This window comes from Notothenia rossii (assembly GCF_949606895.1).
Source record: "Notothenia rossii genome assembly, chromosome: 1".
NCBI classification, from domain to species: Eukaryota; Metazoa; Chordata; class Actinopteri; order Perciformes; family Nototheniidae; genus Notothenia; species Notothenia rossii.
Genome location: NC_136912.1, coordinates 63,603,124 through 63,624,155, shown reverse-complemented (window position 1 = coordinate 63,624,155; position 21,032 = coordinate 63,603,124). Strand labels below are relative to the sequence as shown.

The following is a 21,032-nucleotide window of genomic DNA, read 5'->3' as shown; positions in this document are numbered from 1 at the left end:
TTTGTCTCAGTGGACTTCACAGTTTGTACAGAATATCAGTATGATAATACGACACCCTCTGTCCTTAGACCCTCACATCGTACAAGTAAAAACTTCCGGAGAAAACCCACAGTTTAAAGGGAAAAATGGGAGAAACCTCAAGGAGAGCAACAGAGGAGGGATCCCTCTCCCAGGACGGACAGACGTGCAATAGATGCCGTGTGTAAATTGAAAAGATAATACATTTGTAACATAGGTAGTCCAAATGTTTGGAAATGCATGTGTGTATAATAGGAAGATGAATCCACGAGGATATCCATCCAGGACTTATGATCCATGACCACAGCCACTACTCAAGATCCAGGACTCGCGATCCATGACACAGGACCGCAGGATCATCCATGACTCCGGATCCCGGCGTATATAGACACCAAAAAGAAAGACATTTGGGGAAGCTGGGTTAATCGGAACATGAGAATACACAGGTATAGACAGAGAGAAGGAAGAAGTAAGATGTCCCCCGACAAACTAAGCCTATATCAGCAAAACTAGGGGCTAAATCTAATCAGCCCTAACTATACGCTTTATCAAAAAGGAAGGTCTTAAGTGCACTCTTAAAAACGGATAGGGTGTCTGCCGTCCGAACACAAACTGGAAGCTGATTCCACAAAAGTGGAGCTTGATAAGAAAACCAAATTCCAACCATGTTTATACATTTACTTTGTTTTAAACTGTTTTATTTGAATGCCTTCCAAACATAACGCTGTTAATCTATGATAGTAGAGATGAGAACCTGGGCTTTCATTTTTGCTCACTTCGCATATTGTTGAAATTGTTTTAATAATAAGCTGGAAATTAAAAATAATAATAATAATAATAAATTGTATTTATATAGCGCTTACCTTTGATTCAAAGTTAAATGAAAAACTAGGTGTGAAAATGCGAAAACAAAGCGGACAAAAGGAAAAGCACATTTTGATTGCCCACGGTGATAAATTATACCAGAACTATTTTGCACGTGAAGTTGAAGTTCAATGAGCTGTGCTAACGCATCATAATGGCAGCAGATGTTCACACACTGCTCCTAATGGGAGGTGGGCTTGTTGAAGAGGTCTTCTTCAAAAACACGTGGGACATTACTGTAGATCACATGCTGCCCCAATCTGGAAGGCAACTCATCTTCTTTCTGATTTATTCCTATGATAAAAATAAATTCTTTCTTCCACAAATAGAAGATACCTCAGAACATGTCAACAAACAGAGGTACAGATTTTTCAAATAAGTAACATGTTTAATGGATAATGTTCTTTTTATACATTGGAACACATTTTTTCAGCCCAAGATCTATTTGAAGTGATCAGGCCTTCTATCCCAAGTCTATGATTATAATCTCACTTCAATCATGTGGGAATGGAAAGTTTTTGTTGAAACATATTATACTTCAACAGAAACTGCTACACTAAGGACAAAAAAACAAATTCTCTGGAAGAAAATATGAGAAAAAAAGGGAATCATTTGGGTATTGGCTCGATTTCAGATCCAAGCTTTCTCGCTTACTCACTCCCTTCCTTTTTCACTCCTGCCTGTTCCCCTTCATGTCTTTCTCTTAACTTTCCCTCTCCCGCTCTCTCTCCTCACATCTGGAGGGCATCTGCCGTGGCTGTGTGACTCCTCGCCTGCTATGGGACAGCTTGTGTTTGGACTGGACGTCAGACTTCCGTGCGCTTCAGCAAACCTTGGTCGGACGGGGTAAAGTAGCAGACCAGCAGAATATTGCTTTGGCAGACTTCTTCGCTGCATGTTTTATGGATGGCTGCTGTTATGTCATCTTTCTATATTATACTGGGCTGTTAAGTGTCAGCTTCATTCTTCTGTGCATGACAATATGAATTCCAGACGATCCACTTTAGCAAAGCAACCTTACGACCTCTGCTCAGCCGAGAAAGACCATGCAAATGATATGAAGACTTTTAAAATACTCTGCCTCTGCTAATAAATACTTGCTCTTGAAGCCTCTAAATTACAAGGTAGCATAAGAGTGCTGTTGACTTTATGACAGCTTTAAACTGTTCTCTGACCCCTGGATGCTTTGCTGTTTTATATTCTAGCCATCGTTCACATGTACAATAAGTGCAGTAAAGTGCAAAAGCTTTTAGTGTGTATTTGTTGTGAGTGTAAGCATTCAGCTTTGTGGATTTTCTGTGTGGACAAACAAACAAGCTCTTCTGATAGATGGCTTTTAGACCTTTGCTTTGAGAGCATGACTTGATTGCCCCCTTAAATGGTTCTATCAAAACTTCTGGACAGCAGGCTTTTTCCTGGCTTTCCCTAAACTCTAGCCTCAAATAAACACTATTGTGCTTGTCTGACAGAAACAAAAGGCTAGATTCTTATTATTTCATTTGATCTATACCTGAAGCTTTAGCATTGGAGAAACAGAGTTGAGTACCAGCCTGTGGAAATGCTTTCCCTTCCCTTAAAACAGCTCTTTGGCCACAGCAACTAAAGCTCTCATGTCCATCCATGCTTTCGCCAAAACCAACAGACTCCATTGGTCTACCGCTGCCTTGATTACTTTGTTTGTTTCAGTTTTTTTACATTACATTACATTTCCTTTTAGTGAAGCTTTTATCCAAAGACTAACAATAAATGCAATAAACCGAAAAGATATAAACTCAGAACAAAAATAATAGCGCATATATGTTCGCTTCAAATAAGCCAAAGCATTGTAAGTGCTGGGGAATTAGTTTCTAATGGACTAGACCATTTAAGTGTTGGGTCAAGTGGTTGAGGTACAAGCTATGTTTGTTGTGGGTTTAAAGGGTAACTTCGGATTCACCAAAGACATGCAATAACACAATCATACTAACAAATAGAGGGGCAGTAGACTAGAGTTATACATTGCTTAAATAACAGTTTTTCTTTATGGAGTCTGGTGTATCTGGCAAAAGAACATACATAATGGCTTCAGTTCATTCACGAGGGACTTACCTCTAGGTGTCTAAAGTAAGTTTTACGGCTGCTGACTCACACAGTAGCACACTACTTGGGAGGAGGGGGCAATGTGGCCACCATGTACCAAAAGGCCCTGACACACCAGGCCGAAATCGGCCGTTTTCGTTAGTCGGACGACGAAGCATGCCCTGTCGCCCAAACTCGATTTGGTGTGTGACACGCCTTATTTGTCCTTTCATGGCCGACACAGGCAGTCGGACAAAGAAATCACTCTGATTGGCTGTTCAGTTAGCGAATCAGTGCATGAGAAGCGAAACGGTTGCTTGAGAATGTCTTCCACAAGCAACACTCCAATGGCTGATAGCTCCAGTACCGCACGAAACATGTTTTCGATGGACGAGAGTGAAAATGGAACGCACACGTCATTTGTTGTTTGTTTATATCATGTAGACTATTCTTCTTCTCTGTCTTCCGGTTGTTTCCTGTTTTTAATGACGAATACACCTACCGCTCCTGCTGGTAAGGAGAGTTATTGCCACTCACGCATGCGCAGTTCGTACGTACTCGGCTGAAGTCTTTGCGGTGTGTTCCAGTGCGACACATGGCCAAGATGCAGGAGAACACGCCGACGTAACAGTCGGCGTTGGCATCGGCGAGTTCTCTGGTGACTGCTTGGTGTGTCAGGGCCTTTAGTTTACACAACTACTAGGGATAAGTACCTCATAAATGACAACAATCAGAACCAGTTTTCAAAACTGTTGTTGTGTGTGTGTGTATCTGTGTGTGTGTGTGTGTGTGTGTGTGTGTGTGTGTGTGTGTGTGTGTGTGTGTGTGTGTGTGTGTGTGTGTGTGTGTGTGTGTGTGTGTGTGTGTGTGTGTGTGTGTGTGTGTGTGTGTGTGTGTGTGTGTGTGTGTGTGTGTGTGTGTGTGTGTGTGTGTGTGTGTGTGTGTGTGTGTGTGTGTGTGTGTAATGACAAGATGCTTGATGCTTGTTTTCTTTTTTTAAATTAGCCCTTCAAGTTGTTGAGGCTCGAAGCTTCAGACACGCAGAGGGCAGAGAACCGGACGCCTTTTGTTGCTAGCCTGGTACGTAAATATGGCAAACCCTTCATCAATTAAATAAAATGCCCTGCAGAGATAGACCAGTGTTGCTGTTTTGAAAAAGATTTGAAATGAAATGATGTCGTACATAATCCCATGGCTCCATTAGACTTATTTGTTTACATCCGTAACATAGATAACACTCACTCTTCCATTGGCTAGCGCTCAAACACATTGAAAAAGATCGGGAAAGACATTGGACCTTTCCAACACATCTGTTAGCGGTTGACCAATCACAACAGAACCGGCCAGCTAACCAATCTGAGCAGGCTGGGCTCTGGTTTCAGACAGAGGGTGAAAAGAGGTGCCGCAGCACAGGCAGTATGAGAAAAATAAAGAGCTTTTTGAACTTTAAAGCATGGAGACATGTCCCAGTAGAGCCTCTAAATACAATTATGAACCTGAAAATTGGAATAATAGGGCCCATTTAGGCAAATAATGTGTTGTGGGTGTAATCCAAGTTTCTCTGTGCTTTGTTTACTTACAATGTTAGTATCCTAGTTCATGTTAGTACTTGTTTGTGTGCCCCACGGACTAGCATCGTTAGCCGGTAGCCACTGGCTCACCCGTCACTATGCCCAGATCTGTGTAAAGGCAACGATAGTATTAGCTTAATCGGTTTCTACAGCTTTAAGCTAATGGGAATACCATTAGTCTTGCATGTATTTGGTTATACACCAATGTTTAGACAAACTTAAATGTCAACTTGATGAGGAAAAGTCAGATGAATACCAAAGCTATTGAAATTCAGCCTGAAGGGAAAATGAATGTCTGCAGCACATTTCTTAATCATCCACAAAAATTCTTCTGACATTTCATCGTGGAACAAAATGGTAGACCATGTGCAAAGAGGCTGGAAGTTAGATAATGTAATTTGTTTTGTTCAAACCCACTGCATGATAGAATGGCTTAATAATCAGTGTCTGACAAATAGATTAACCCCTGTCATCTCGTCTAAGTCAATAGGCATTTTTCACAGAATGCCTTTTTACGGGTCATTATAGGAAAATCACTAAACACACTCTGGCTCTGTTCAATTCAAGTGTCCCTGTAAGTTGTGTAGCTGTGAGCTAAATATTTTCTTTTAGAAATCGACAGTGAGTAATTGGGATTTTGGGGTGCTTTAACAACATCAAGAAGTGTGTTTTCAACCATGCCAATTATAGCCCATCTGCTTTGTAGGGATGAGTTAGTAATAACCAGACAGAGTTCTCCTGCCGTTATTGACAGACAGTAGGGTAGTAAACAGTGAAGATGGCTTATCCCAACACAACATTTATTTGGGAGCCACAGTGGTGTATGGTGCATTCACTCAACATAATAATAGGTTACATTGATCAACAAAGAATCTACCACCACTTTAATGGCCAACAGTAGAAGATTGTACTATAAACAAGACCCTATTTCCAGGAACCAAATCCTCCTGATGTTTTGAACTTTTCTTTCCATGTGCTTGTGCAACAGGAAAGCTCGGCATGGCCTTTCCCAAGCATTCCATCCTGCAGGCCCTGAGTGTGCTGCTCTTGGCCTTGGTGTTGGTGCATTGCCAGGCCCCTCTTGAGCCAGAGGAAGAGGAGGAGGAAGAGCCAATAAAGGAGAGCAACATCTCAACAATGGTGACGAAATCTGAGCTTCTTGAATGTCCGCTGGAGTGCAGCTGTACGGCAGAAGGCTCGGTGGACTGTGCTGGAGTCGATCTCACAGAGTTTCCTGCCGAGCTGTCGGAAAAAACTCGCCAGCTCTCTCTGCAGGTCTGTAGACTGCATACACATACAGTTCATTAAATCAACATTTTGTAATTCTGCTCAGAAATTATGTAGGCTAAAGCAATCTGGCTGCCTTTGTATGAACTCTCTGTGTTTTGTCCCCCGATGCCAGAACAACAAAATCAAGGAGATAACAGTGGAGCACATCTCCCATCTGCATCAGCTCGAGACCCTCAACCTTCAGAACAACTGGCTTACATCAGCTGGTAAACAATGTTTAACAGTCTAAACACCCAGCAGTGTTCTGTTGGAAAGGGTTCTGTCGAATACAGTACATGCTTTTCCCTGCTCAGCAGTGGGATCACTGTCAGGTCAAATTAAAGCAATTTTACTCTTTTAATGACTAACTATCGCCATTGGGAGATATTTTAGAGGAGAAATGCAGTTTGGTGTGCGTCCATATTTACTTTTACACTTTTATTGAAGCACAGCTTATAAAAGACAAGTGCTTTGGCTGTCAAGTGTTCCCACAAATCAATACTAGGCTTTGCTTACAGTCAATAATAGTCTTTTAAGGCAGAAAGAAATGCAGTGACCTGCTGTCAAGGATATCTGAGCTCTATTTGTCTACCTGTAAAATGAACTGGCAAGCCGCTTAAATACTGTATGCCTCATTTAGTTTAATAGGGTCATCACTACCCTTATATTATGCCTATTTTCTGCAGCATTATTTGGTTTGCTTCCATAGACAAAGGTCGAAGTACCTGGTGCTCTTTTTAGTACCACCTCATTTGTGGTTCCAAGCAACCTCAACCTATACTCAAAGGTACATTGAAAACACTACAGGGCACTGATTCATCAGAGAATCGTCCCAAGGAATGTTCTTGGTGCCACACCGTGTCCTGTGTCGTGCCGAAACCCGCCATTTTTAAATTGCCAACCTACTAGCCAAGCTCACTTTACTCATATTTAAAAAACATTTTACAAAGCTAAGCCTCCCACCGACACTGATGGGGAACAATATTCTTTCGAAATGGAGGCATGTACCCGCCATCAAAAGTAAGTCAAGTAGAATCAAGTTGAGCTGTACCATGCCATGGAAATGAGGTGGTACACACTATATTCTAGCTCCCATAATATTCTCTAGTGTATTTCAATAGGTTTTGTGAATAAAGCACCATCTCATTGTGTGCAATACAATCACCCTCAGACGCGCTGCCACCAGCTCCCTCAGACAGAGCACTGCATCCGTCCATCCCACTCCAGCAAGTTGGTTTTTCCGACTTTTCCAGATCGCTAATTTTGCATTAGCAAGCAAGAAATGTGTCAGTACTAGAGTTTCCTTATTTTTCAGGGTGTATTTGGGGCCATGGACAAAAAGTGGTATGGAGAAAACCTCCCCCAACCCTTCCACCCACTCCTGTAAAAAATGGTTTAAACCAGCCAATCGGAGAGCAGTAAAAAGGTGAAAGTGCAGTTATCTTGTACGCAGGGGCCTTCAGCAGAAACAGGTGTTTATCAAAACCAAAGCCCCCTACCCTCCAGAGCAACAGCCGGGCCATAGCCAGCCAGCAGGGAGAGGCACCATACAGCAGCCGCTGAGGCTGAGCTGCCTGCTGTTTAAAAGCAGCAGTCCTCGCAGTAATGTCCACAAGGCCCTGCCCCCCCCTCCGCTACAGGTAGGTACAGGACCGATGCTGGCACCCAGTGATGACCCGACCAGAAGAAATCCACGAGGAGCCGCTGCAGATGTTTCATGAGGCCCGGCGGTGGGGTTAACACCTGGAGTGTTAGGCTTCCCGAGAAGTGACTGAAGATGAGAACCCGCTATGCAAGCACTACAACTGAGACTGTGGTGAAGTGTCAAAAAGGCTTTATTTTGTCCACGACACTGACAAGGAGTTGAGTAAGCACACGTAGGGGGAAGACGTGGAGCTGGGCTGATCAGGAGGGGAGGCTGGACGTGGCAGGCAGAGCGGCTGGAGTATGTGGATCTGGAACAGGAAAAACAAGCAGGATTAGGAAATGATCTCCCTTCACTAGGAGCATCAAAAAGTCACTAGGAAAAAACACTAGTAGGCCTGGACAATAGTTTACCACTGAAGAATAAACAAAGAACTGGCGAAGTCTGAAGATGGGAACCAGGGTTTTAAGCAGGTGCAGGTGAGTAGTGGCAATCAGTGAGATGAGCAGCAGCTGACGAGGTGAGTAGGTTGGAATCGGAATGTAGGTAGCCACGCCCAGCCAGGGAGACAGACACACAGACAAAACAAACACAGACAGGGGAAACAGAAGGAGGAAGTACTGCAGATCCTCACATGGAGTTTGTGCCACAGAGACGAGGCAACTAGATTGTTGGCTACAAGAACTCTTCCCCTGTAGCAGGGCCGGCCCTGACCAATTTGCTGCCCTAGGCAAGATTTTAGCTGGCGTCCCCCCCCGGGGGGGGGGGGGGGGGCGCGCCTATAATGATCATATAAAGGTGTGCCTTTACCTAACTGAGCAAAGGTTATCAGAGCCGCTCAGTCTTTCAGGAGACCCCCCCCCCCCGCGGACGCTTACACAGTAAGTTCCAATGTTAATAAAAGCACACAGAAGCTGTATATGTGTTTTGGAAGTTTGATTTATTTTAAATGAAAACAAATACAAAATTAAAACCTATAATTGCACACTAAAACCATTATTTCAAAAAAAGAACAATTTCACATAAACCTCTGGTTTTAACTGGGGCTGGGGCAGTTCAATTTGATTTTTTTGGGGGGGGGGTGGTGTGCCATAGTTTACGGGCGCTGTATGCAATATATGCGTAGTTCTGTTAGTATAAGATAATAAGATGTACTTTGTTGATCCAAAATCTGGAAATTGTGTTATGAAATTTAAAAAAATATATCTTTTAAATTTCTAACTTTTTTTTTTTTTTTTTTTTCAATTTTCGGCGCCCCCTATGGGTTGACGTACCCTTAGCATTCGCCTATATTGCCTATGCCGAGGGCCGGCCCTGCCCTGTAGGACAGCTGGGGTAGCAGCCATTTTCATTTGGCTAATTTCGCTTGCACCTTTCCCAGCAATCCCTCCCAGTTCTGTTCCACCATGTCTTCAGACCCCAACCATACTCCCATGACCTTTAAACCCTTGTTTCCCCAGCTGAGGTTACCAGGAAGACTGGGCCTATTTCCTACACTCCACTGACCTACCAAAACTGCCTCACTCTTCTCCCAGTTAACTTAAGAAGACGGAGACCAGACTGGTCTTCACAAAAGCATCAAAAGTACAAATGGCAAAACAGGCGTCAAACCTCTTGCTAACGATAGTTTCCCCATTGACTAAGCCTTTGTTGTGTGTGCTAGATGTGTAGCTGAATGCCAACATGTCATTATAATTCTGACAGTCTGCTGAGAGGAACAGAGAGCTTGGAGGATTTTTCTCTTTCTGGCCAGCCGTGCGACAGCTAGCTTTGTTTCTGTTTCCTTCGTCTCCCAAATCTTATGGACCAAGCATTTAGTTATTATAGTAGCCCTAATAGAGCAACATACACTCTTCAGATGAAAATTACATTTATATGGGATATAATAACTCCAAGATTGTGAACATGTCTGTAGTGTAAAGACAAAATATCACAATGTTTATTTAAGTCATTTAAATACATTATACTGGGAACTGCTCTCCTGAAATGTCAATCAATTTCATTTCATTTCAAGCCTTTATTTAATCAGATGAATCCCATTGAGATCATTGATCTCTTTTTCAAGGGAGACCTGCTCAAGTAGTTCCACATGAAACATAGAAACATAGACAGAACAACAAGGACATCAGTACAGCATCATTTACATAATTATCCACAGAAACAGGTACCAATAGCTTCCGATTGAGTAGCATCCAACCAAGCTTTAAATACATTTAGTGGCACCAGATTGCTCAGCTTCCATTCCTTTTGCAGACTATTCCAAGACAGAGGAGCTGCGCATCTAAAAGCTGTCTTCGACAGTCCTAGCAGTTGGCACATTTAATAAAACCACAGCATTTGATCTCAGGCAGTAGCCACTTACAATTTTCCGTGAGATCAGGGAGGAGATATAAGATGGAAGTTTCCCTAACATGGCTTTGTATATAAAAATGTACCAGTGACTGAGCCTCCGTACAATTAATGAAAGCAAACCAGCCCTTGCATACAGGGTACAGTGATGTGTTATTGCTTTACAATTTGTCACAAATCTTAGAGCACTGTGATACGCAGCATCTAACTTGACCAGGCAATTGGCAGGTGCATTCATATACATCAGATCACCATAGTCCAGCACAGGTAAAACGGTCACAGTGACTAGCCTTTTCCTGGCCTCAAGCGAGAAACAGGACTTGTTCCTGTAGAAGAAACCTAGCCCAACCTTCAGCTTTTTAAGCAGGTTATTTACATGAAGTTTAAAAGTGAGACAATCATCAAGCCAGATACCAAGGTATTTGTAACAGGTAACCACTTCAAGTTTTATTCCTTGCGTAGTTACAATATCTAAAACAGGCTCTGTTGTCTTTTAAGCTTTAGAAAAGAGCATTACCTTGGTTTTATCAACATTTAAAAGAAGCTTTAGTTCAGAGAGCTGAGTCTGAATAATGTTAAAAACAGCCTGTAATTTAACACCAGCCTCCTTAATGGAGGGACCTGCACAGTACGTCACGGTATCATCCGCATAAAAATGTAAAGTGGCTTCATCGACATTTTCACCTAAACTGTTGATGTAGATGGAGAATAAAAGTGGACCTAAAACAGAACCTTGGGGAACACCATTTGCAATGTTCAACCACTCAGAAGACAGCCCATCAAAATGAACACATTGAGACCTTTCAGAGAGGTAGTTCACAAACCACCCCACTGCATGGCTGGACATGCCTATACTGGCTGGCCTCTGCTTTAAGATGCGATGATCAACGGTGTCAAACGCTTTGGACAGGTCAATAAATAGAGCTGCACAACTCTGCTTATTATCTAAAATACTCGCCACATCATTCACCACTTTCATTGTGGCAGTGATGGTGCTATGTTGCTTTCTGAAGCCTGACTGATGTTTAGACAGGATGTCATTTTTACATAAAAACTCCTTTACCTGTTCACTCACTAGGCGTTCGAGCACCTTCGCCAGAACTGACAACTTAGAGATTGGCCTATAGTTATTTAATAAGGTGGCCTCCCTTCTTTTAGTAAAGGCAGGACATACGCTGACTTCCACAATTTTGGAATTGTGTTTGTGCTGAGGGAGAGGTTAAAAAGAGTAGTAAGAGGTGGAGCAATAAAATCTGCAGCTATCTTTAAAAAGAAAGGTTCTAAGTTGTCCGGGCCAGCCGGTTTCTTAGGATCTAACTTGGTTAAAGATTCACGAACAACATCAACAGTAAAATGAGTAAAACTAAAAGGGTTTTCCAAAACACGTTTTTCAGAGTCACAGACTGTAGTGTTCACAGAAACAGAGTTAGTGACAGAATCAAATAGAGAACCACAGGACACAAAATGCTCATTAAAGCAATTTAGCATAGTAGCCTTGCCCCTGTCCGATATGGAGCCAGATGCTGTGGTAATGCACGGAGGTAGCTCATTACGGATATCACCGGTGGATAACGATTTAATGGCTTTCCAAAATTTTCCAGGATTATTCAGATTCTTTGTGGTTACTGACAGATAGTACTTTGATTTAGCACTTTTGATATGTGAAGTGAAGCTATTTCTTAGCTGCCTAAAACGCAGCCATTCTACCTCTGAGCCTGATTTCCTAGCCTTTGCCCAGGCCTTGTTTCTCTCATGAAGGAGACTGGACAGTTCAGCAGAAAACCAAGGATTGTCTCGTCCCTTTACTCTAAATTTACGCAGGGGTGCATGTCTATCAATGATCTCCATAAAACCAAGATAAAAATAAGACCATGCAGTGTCTACATCTGCACACAAATCGATTTTTCCCCAATCAAACCCAAACAGATCATGAAAAAAACCTTGCTCCCCAAAATGTTTTTTGTCTCTCTTAATGATAATGTGAGGTTTAACCTTTTGGACCTTAGTGTCCCTAATTGTGGCTACAACACAGTGATCACTCAAATCATTTGCAAATACTCCCACAGATGAGTATTTATAGGGGAACATTAGTTAAAATGAGATCAATTAGGGAGGATTTATTCGGGGACTTAGTGTTAGGACGAGTAGGACTGTCAACAATCTTAATAAAATTTAAAGAGATACAAAGGTTTTTAAAATCCTCTGACACTGCAGTTAACCAGTCCCAGTTAAAATCTCCAATCAAGTCTTGAGTGCCTGGAATCATTTAGCATCAATTGCATTGGTCCAGTCGAAAGTTAGAACCTCTTCTTCCTTCAGTCTCTTTTTCAAATCTCTATCTATCTCTTTATCTGTAGACTCCTGAACCTACCATGTAGTTGCCCTAACAATGTTCTGGTCAATGCTTTGGTTTTCTCTACATTTTAGAGGGAGAAACCAATCATTAAAATACCTTATTTTTAAGCCATCCCCAGTTACTACTCATTCTCAGGGTCAGAACAAGGATTGTCTATAGTTTTAGTTTCATAAAGTTTTACTTCAGATTTGTCAAGCTGAACTGAGCATACACTGATTATCAGTGGGACTGACTTAAGGTATGCACTGATGTATTAGATTATCATCAATGTGAAAGCTACACAAATAAAGATTTTGCTTTAGATGCTTTAGAAGGACAAGCTGAACTGAAAAAACATTCAGAAGCATCACATTAGCGTCACTGTGCTATGAATAAAATTAAGTCCAGTAATTGCCAATAAATCAATGTACTAAATAGAACACGAGTGAAATTGGCAAAATTATTGGTCATTTCCACCCTTGCGCAAATGAGCATATTACAAGTCAGACACATATTGCAGAGTTACATCACATACAAACACTGCAAATAAAAATGCTGCAAGAAGCTCAAAACACAACAGAAATCAGGGGAAACTAAAAATGGATGCACACAGATGGTTGAAGTTCAGGGATGATAAAGTTGTCCAGCTCTCACTGTTGGTAGAGTTAGTCTGTTTCATAAGTATTTAAAATTACTGTTAGCTAGGTTAGCTAGGTCAGCTAGTTAGCTTACAGCAGACCTTCAATAATATCGGAAGGAATCATGTGATCACGTTGTTAAAATAAGCCAATTAACTTTTGAACAAAAGAGACAGTTGAGACTTACTCATAGCTGATTAATAGTTCATGATGTTTTTCTTTTGATAGGCCTTGAAGATGAAGGTTTTGAGATGCTTGAAGAGCTGGCTTATTTATACCTGGCAAATAACAAGGTGAGTCCCAGTAAACTCGTGTTTATTCTCAATACTGAAACTTAAAATGTGCTTAAATTATGCAAAGGCAACACAATCATTTGATTACATTTTATTCCGATACGCTGACATAGTGCCAGCTGGCAGAGAGAGGTGGCAGTCTCCTCTCATTCACTGTGTGCGAGCTTATGCTGATAATCACTTCCAGTATGGCTGTGCCAGCTGGTGAGAGCTAAAATGTTACTGACCCTTTTGGCCACAGCGAGAGACAGAGAAAGGATGGACAGATTGTTTTTTTGCCTTCACAGAGATGAATAGGTAAACAGGAAGAATAGGGGATTTTAAAATGCTCACTAAGCCTCAAAGACACCCATGCTGCTTTAATCCATGAACCATGTTATAAAGGAGAGAGCTCTAAATGAACATTTAATCTCACCAGTGCTTCTCGGATTTGCTATTTTTTACAATGGTGTACTTGTTCTGTGGAGAAAGAAGTGAAGAAAACCTTGCTTTTAATAAGGGCTGCAAAGCTTATTGTACAGTAGTCCACTTCTTTAGAGAAGACAGACGGCATCAAAGCAAATACTCGTAGGAAATAATTAAATTCTTCTACACAAACAACAATATAGATGTGTTGTCTTTCAAAACCACTATAATCTCTAAAGTAAAAATACATTTGAGTGTTTATTTGAGATGGTTAAGGTCATAGAAAACTATCAGCTCTATTTACCTGTACACTACAGTGGTTCAGTTTGTAGGGGATTGGACTTTGGACCGAAGGGTTGCCGCTTCACATCCCGATCGGACTAAAAAATACGGAGTGTTGACTGGTAGCCAGTTCACCTCCTGGGCCACTGCCGAAGTGCCCTTGAGCAAGGCACCTAACCCCGGCTAGACTGGCTGCTTCCGCTCTGACCTCTCAACTGCATGTGCATGTGTGCATATAACTGTGTTTATTTGTATATGTACAGTATGTGCATGTTGTAAAAAGTGTGTACTGTATTACCTGTATAAAAACGCATGTGTGTGTACCACAGAGTGGAAACTGAATTTCCCCCTCGGGGGATTAATAATGGGTTAGGGTTAGGGTTAGGGTCGATCTTCTTCTTCTTCTTACATATAAATGCTAATATTGTACAAATATTGTTAACATGCTTAAATCATCATAATGGGAGTGTTAACATGCACATGTTTATAAGGTGTTATCTTCACCATGGTAACCATTTGGTCTTCTGTTATATCACGCTAACATATTCCTATGAGCAGTAAACACAAAGTCAGCTGGGGATAAATTGGCAGAAATTGGTCAAACAATTTTACAGATTCAAAGTTTGACAAGGGGATCAGTAGATTCATCATTATACTGTACATGCTCAGGGGACTTTAACTGACTCTACAAACACTGAACCGCTCGTGGCACTATATAAAAGGGGATCCCAAAAGACATTAGGATCCTGGGACCATGAATCGGGACAATCCGACCGGTATTCATGACCGTATCTCATTAAATATGTATTGTCCTGCTTATTTTATTGTGATTACAGCTCACCTCAGCACCAATAGTCCTACCACCCTCTTTGGTTAGTGCTGATTTTGCTGCTAATCAGCTTACTAAGATCTACCTGTATACATTTGGCCAAAAACCCAAACTGAGGTACGTATGTGTGTGTTTGAGTCAATTTACTCCTAGTTACTGGAATCATGTCCATTTACTGTACGCATGACAATGTCCCTTGATCATGGATCCCAGGTCTGTGTATCTCCATAACAACAAGCTGACGGACGCAGGGTTTCCTGAACATGCGTTCAATGGTTCTGACAACCTGGAGATCCTCATCATGTCCAGCAACCTCCTGCGGGTCGTCCCGAGGAACCTGCCCTCCAGCCTCTTCCGTCTTCATCTGAAGGTGCAGCACCTGTTCAGTGGGCATTTAGGCGTAAGGTGGATGAAATACATCACCTTAATGACTACAGTAAATTATAGCATAAGGATTGTTCTTGTCGTTGCAGAGTAATAAGTTGGAGGAAATTCCTGCAGGGGCTTTTGACACCTTGTCAAACCTCAGAGAGCTGTATCTCCAGAGCAACCTCCTCAACAATGAGGGCATGGACAACGAGACTTTCAGGTGGACAAACCCTAGGAGTTAAAATGTTTTAACATCTTTATGCTCAGTGATGGATAGTAACAAAGTACATGTACTCAAGTACTGTACTTATAGTTACAATTTTGAGGTACTTGTTATATACCTGAGTATTCTCAGTTTATGCTACTTTATACCCTCAAAAACCGAAACGTTGACTTTAAATAAATGTATTATGTCAACAGATTTCACACTACTGTATTAGGTTAGTTGAAAGCATTAGGTCCAACTTAATAGTATTGCTTTCAACTAAACTAATCCAGTTATATGACATTTGTTGAAAAAATAAATAAATGTGAGTCTACTGCTACTCCACAACATATTAAAAGCCAATATTGTACATTTTACTCCACAACATTTACGGTATTTGACCGATGTTGTTGATAAGTACTTTTTAGATTTAGATGATTAGCTTATGCAAAATCTAAATCCATTATTAAATAAACCTTGACATACATGTATAGGTTAAGACATCCAGCAGCACGATACAAATGTTATTCAAATTAGCTTTACATTTACCAGTTGTGATAAGAATACATGAATAATCATAATAGTAACCCATTATCTCAATGTATGGTTCTCAAATGAGTTCTATTGCTTTTGTTTCTTATATATATACTTATTTATATATATATATATATATATATACTTATTTATTTATATATATAATTTGATGGCGATACTTTTGTATTTTCAATTCAGGCTTTTTACTTGTAACAAAGTACTTTTAAAATGTAGTATTTCTAATTTTATTTAAGTAACACATCTGATTACTTCTTCCACCACCGTTGTTGCTATTGTATAGTGGAAAAGAAGGACAGCATATATATATATATGTTTTTCATGTGGATAAATAATTGTTTTGCAGACAGAAAGCACAAATAATTGATCACTATCTCTTCTTTTCTGGCAGTGAATTGAGCAGCTTGGAGTGTTTGGACTTGTCAAATAACAACTTAAGTGTGGTCCCCATGGGGCTGCCGCGCAATCTAGTACTGCTTCATCTAGAGAAGAACTCCATTCGTAGCATCCCTGGAGACGCTCTTGCTCCTGTCCGAAACCTTGAGTACCTGCTCCTTCACAATAACAAGCTGCGCTCACGTTCCATCCACCCGTCTGCCTTCCGGGTACATATCTATTTTATAAAGATATATTACATTATAATTTAATTTGGCAGAACAGCCTGGAGGTTAAAATGCTCAAATGCTTTGTGAAACAAATTTGCATTTTGCCTAGGGTTTGAAGAAGCTACACACTCTTCACTTGTACAACAACTTGCTGGAGAGGGTTCCCAGGGGCTTGCCTAAGAGGGCCAAGACCCTCATGCTGCTTCACAACCTCATTACTGACATTAGCCGTAACGACCTGGCCATGCTGTACACCCTGACAGAACTCAACCTCAGCTACAACAAGCTGACGAGTCCCAAGCTTCACCGCGAGGCCTTCAGGAAGCTGCGTCTTCTGGAAACCCTGGATCTGTCGGGAAACAGCCTGTCATCGTTCCCCCTGGGTCTTCCTCGCAGCCTGCAGGTGCTCGAAATCAAGAACAACCAGCTTAACTCCATACCAGATGGTACACTGACGGGCATGGAGAAGCTACGGAAGCTCATCCTGAGTGACAACCAGCTGAAACTGAATTCAGCCTACCAGGGAGCCTGGATGGAGCTGACTGCGCTCACGGTAAATGGATAGGAGAAAGAAACATGTCTGATATAGGAGAAAGAAACATGTCGGATATAAGAGCAAGACATTTGTTGTGCTTGTCCACTACAGGAACTTAACAATCCCCAACCTGGACTTTTGAGATTCTTGTGAAGCTTTACTACACTGAAAAACTGAAACGTTGACTTTTATCAAATGTAGTATTTCAACAGATTTGACATTACTGTTTTAGATTAGTTGAAGGCATAATATTAAGTTAAAATAAAAAAGGTTTTGGTTCAACTTAATGTATTTGCTTTTAACTAACCTAATACAGTTATGCAAAATCGGCTGACATTATACATTTAATTAAAGTGAATGTTTCAGTTTTTTCAGTGAATAACAGGATGTAACTGTAAAAAGTGGAAGCAGAGAACAGCAATGAAATGAGTGTTATATACTAATACCCAAATCCGATCTGAGACCAATGACTTGATCTGTACACAGATCAGGGAACATAAAGCATTATGTTTAGTATTCACTGTGCATCTTGTCATTTTTAGACCCTAGACCTGTCTGGCAACCAGCTGTCACACATCCCGTCCGACCTGCCCGAGTCCCTGGAGTACCTTTACCTGCAGAGTAACCGTATCTCAAGTGTTCCTGCTTCAGCATTTGAAGGCACTCCAAACATCAAAGGCATCTTTCTCCGGTAAGAGACCCACAAACCATTTCTTATACGATGAGTACCTCTAAAACTCAGTGTTGGGTAGTTGTCAGTCCTTTTTTTCTCAACGGGTGTTACGCAATGGTTAACTCTGTATTTTTCTTCATGATTGTCTGCATAAGCTGTGTTACTTCACATTAGCTGCATGAAACACAAGTGAGGGAACAGGACATTATTTGCTGCTGTAAGGGCTTTGTGGAAATCTGGTAGGTTGTCCCTTTCATAACTTTCTTTTCCTTTTAGATTGATCTCCACTCAGGGAATGATTGTACAAGTGCGACTGAGATATGGCTGTGTGGAAATTGTTGTTTTTGTTATACTGCTCTGCAGGTCTCCAAGGGACAGCAGCTGCTGGGTACGCCAGTGTTCTTTCCTCCATTTCAAAACACATTCTTACAAACAGAGTTTATGGACAATGAGAAGGTATTGAGAAAGTGTGGATGGAAAGACGACTTTCACAGTGCAGAAAGCTCAAAGTCTCTGAATGGATTTTGTTCAATATTATGAAAGTAGTGTAATAGTATTGCGTCATTTGAAGGAATAGATTTGCCTTGTTGGGAAACACAAGAAATGTAGCTTAAGCAAGCTGGTTAGCTTTGTGCAAAGACCGGGAACAGCTGTCCTGGCTCTGTTCAAACGATACCAAATGTTCTTTCCGGAACATTGTTTTTCAACAAATGTCTTTTCTTAGTTTGATCCACACACAATCTGACACAAAACATTTTCTCGGTTATTTTATATGACTGAATATTTGTTGTTCAAACATTTCCTTTTTCTTTTGTAGACCTCCACGGCCTTTCATTAGAATTGCAATCTGTTTATTTTCCAAAACAAATAAAAGATTTCTTTCAAAACATAAATGACTATGGAGTGGTGTAGAGTGCTAAAACCCAGAAATGACTTCACATATTACCAATTCTGGTTCCCTTTTGGACATGTTTGTGGTTAGAAGCCTGAAATAAGGTCTGTGGTTAAAACAAGGCGAAGAGATGTTCACTTTTGGTTCCACTATATAAAGTGCATCAGTAAATACCCTACTTGAGAATGTATGAAGCGTTAACGTGTCTCAAAAACGGCAGTTGCTAAAAAGTGGCTAAATGAGATACTTAACATCATCACGTCAACACTACACTGTCTTTAGCTTAGCTTTGGCTGTGTGCAGTCATTTAACCGTGATGTTTGTTTATTGCCTAACATTACCTTTTTACTTCTGACAACTGCATTTACGCCTAAAAATCACAAAGTTGTGTTTATATGTGGAAATTATCCTGGAAAGTATCATAAATACAGTATGTGTTTGCCAAACATATTTGTTATGCAATATACCAAAAATCCAATGGGTAAATCCCATTTATTTTTGTTGAGGGAGCCCTTGCGCTGCTAACTTCCGAGTCGGCCTACACAAATATGTCATCACTGCAACACTTTATGCAGTTTCTTCATAAGGGAAAGGTAATTGAAAGGAGACCAGGCTTCCTAAGCTGTTGATAGCTTCATAATTATCAATAGTGAAAACTCTACTAAACCCTACTTTTAACTCCTAACACCACAGTTCAAAATATAATTTTCTATGTTACAATCCCTGTTGCCTTCTTTATTACTAATCAAATACATTTTTTGTGTTGGACAGTCTGAATGAGCTTCATTTTACAGAGTACTGCGTTGTGGTATCTAATCCCTCCATCTCTTGTGTGCATTCAGCAAATGTTCCACTTTGGTTTATTCCACATAGTGCAGGCTTACACCCACAGGCACTGCAGCTGAAAGCAGTGGTCAGACAGCACAGTGAAGAGGTTTCAGATGTGCGCTTTAAAGCTTTTGTTCTGTTTGGTTGTCAGCCTGACCTCGACCTAGTTGCTTTATGGCTGTGTTTACGGGACTTGACCCCTTCCAGGCTGCTGTGCTCTTTGTGTTATTCTTTTCTTCTTTTTCCCACCAAACTCCCCCCACAGCTGGCAGCCTTTGGCCTGAGCCAATTTAGTGTGGCTGGAATGCTTTCCGTGAATAAGTGGAAGTGAAAGGAGGATGTACGTGTGTTTATTCATTCCTAACTGCATGTGTATTACCCATCGGCTATAGATCATGGGCAACATATGCAAGCATTTAGATCAGGTAATTCCAGTGTTTCATAAGTGCTTTGATGTTCAGTGAGTAAAAAACCTACTAAATGTATAGTATTTGATTGAATTAAAACATTATTGTGTGGGAAATTCATTGTGGCATATATTCTCGATAGATATGTGCCACTACACTGATCCCTGAGTGGATCAAAGCTGACAGATGTGATTTGTATATGTCACCTGCTGTCTGCTTACCATTCTGCACGACAGGATTTTAGCTTTTAGCCTCTGAAATGTCACCAAAAGTCAACTGTCAATTGAGTAATAAAGCATCACGAACATTTCCCTTTTCCTCCTTTAAGGTTTAACCGCCTGGCTGTGGATTCTGTGGATGAAAGCGGTTTCGCACACCTGTCCAACTTGCAAGTGCTGGACATTGGCACAGGAAACACCGACCTCCCCTTTAAAAGAGAGGAGATAGAGGAGGAACTGGAAGCATAAGACACGGTTAGCTGACATTGGACCGCTTAGTGTCAAGGACAAAAACTGATTATAAATAGGAATTAACCCTTGAATGTAATTCCAGTGCTATTATTGTTTGGAAGTTACATATCTCTGGTGCAGGATACCGGATAAAGTTATTTTAGTTTCCTTTTTTTAGGCTGGTTATTATAGCATATCTTTATATCTGAACTTTAAATATTTGTTTTGGACTGTTGACACGCAACATATATTGTCTGATTGTGTTTTTGTGTATTAAAAACAAATACATTACATACAGTAGGTAAATGTCAATATTCCCATGTGAATGTTTCAGAATCAACACCACAATAAAGTAGTAATTATTGTTTTTACACCAAGGGTAAAAGATTAGCAGTTTCATTTTCAAACCAAGAAAGCCCTTAGTAATCAAAAATCCTTTGACACTCAGTACAAATGATATTGCTGCAATTCAATTTCATTATGATTTAATCTAAAGTGGTTATTTTTCAAAAATATTAAAAAAATGTATCTTTAAAATGTAAAAAATGACAAATTCCCATTACAAGCATGATGTGAGTTTTCAAATTGCTTAATGTGGACGTATAGACAATGAAAAAGTACATTCCGTTATAAAATAAATTGACACAAGAGCAAAACCTCCCACTTCAGAAGCTTATGTGGATAGCTCAGATGTTCAATTGTGGTTGAATGACACCTTTGTATAGATGACAGTCAGCACTCACCCAGCAATTTTCACTGCTTTACCAGGCCATCAGAAATCTCTTTCTGATGGGGAAATGACACCGTGATCTCAGCTCTCTCCAAAGCCACCAGACTCCATTCAAAAGACACTAATTTTACCTTGCAGAGCACTGGAATTGCTGGCTTGCTGCTTGTCAATGAGAAACAACACCCAAGGGATTCATGAGACACAATGTGTAAGGTCATGAACTGTATCGGT

The 21,032-nt window shown here is 40.7% G+C and overlaps 1 protein-coding gene across 1 annotated transcript; it reads left to right on the top strand.

Moving 5' to 3' along the window:
• The first annotated feature begins 1,578 nt into the window (after positions 1 to 1,578).
• Positions 1,579 to 20,727, top strand: podn (podocan). Its single transcript, XM_079673291.1, has 12 exons — positions 1,579 to 1,728; positions 3,946 to 4,020; positions 5,500 to 5,786; positions 5,914 to 6,007; positions 12,976 to 13,040; positions 14,564 to 14,673; positions 14,770 to 14,926; positions 15,030 to 15,145; positions 16,074 to 16,287; positions 16,397 to 16,840; positions 17,365 to 17,513; positions 19,951 to 20,727. The coding sequence occupies exons 3-12, from the start codon at positions 5,511 to 5,513 to the stop codon at positions 20,087 to 20,089; spliced, it is 1,764 nt and encodes a 587-aa protein (XP_079529417.1). The 5' UTR covers positions 1,579 to 1,728; positions 3,946 to 4,020; positions 5,500 to 5,510; the 3' UTR covers positions 20,090 to 20,727.
• The last annotated feature ends 305 nt before the right edge of the window (positions 20,728 to 21,032 follow it).

Coding starts and splice junctions, on each gene's coding strand:
- podn (XM_079673291.1), top strand. CDS start 5,511: ATGGCCTTTCCCAAGCATTCCATCCTGCAGGCCCTGAGTGTGCTGCTC. Junction 6,008..12,975: donor CAACTGGCTTACATCAGCTG/GTAAACAATGTT, acceptor TTCTTTTGATAG/GCCTTGAAGATGAAGGTTTT. Junction 13,041..14,563: donor TATACCTGGCAAATAACAAG/GTGAGTCCCAGT, acceptor TTGTGATTACAG/CTCACCTCAGCACCAATAGT.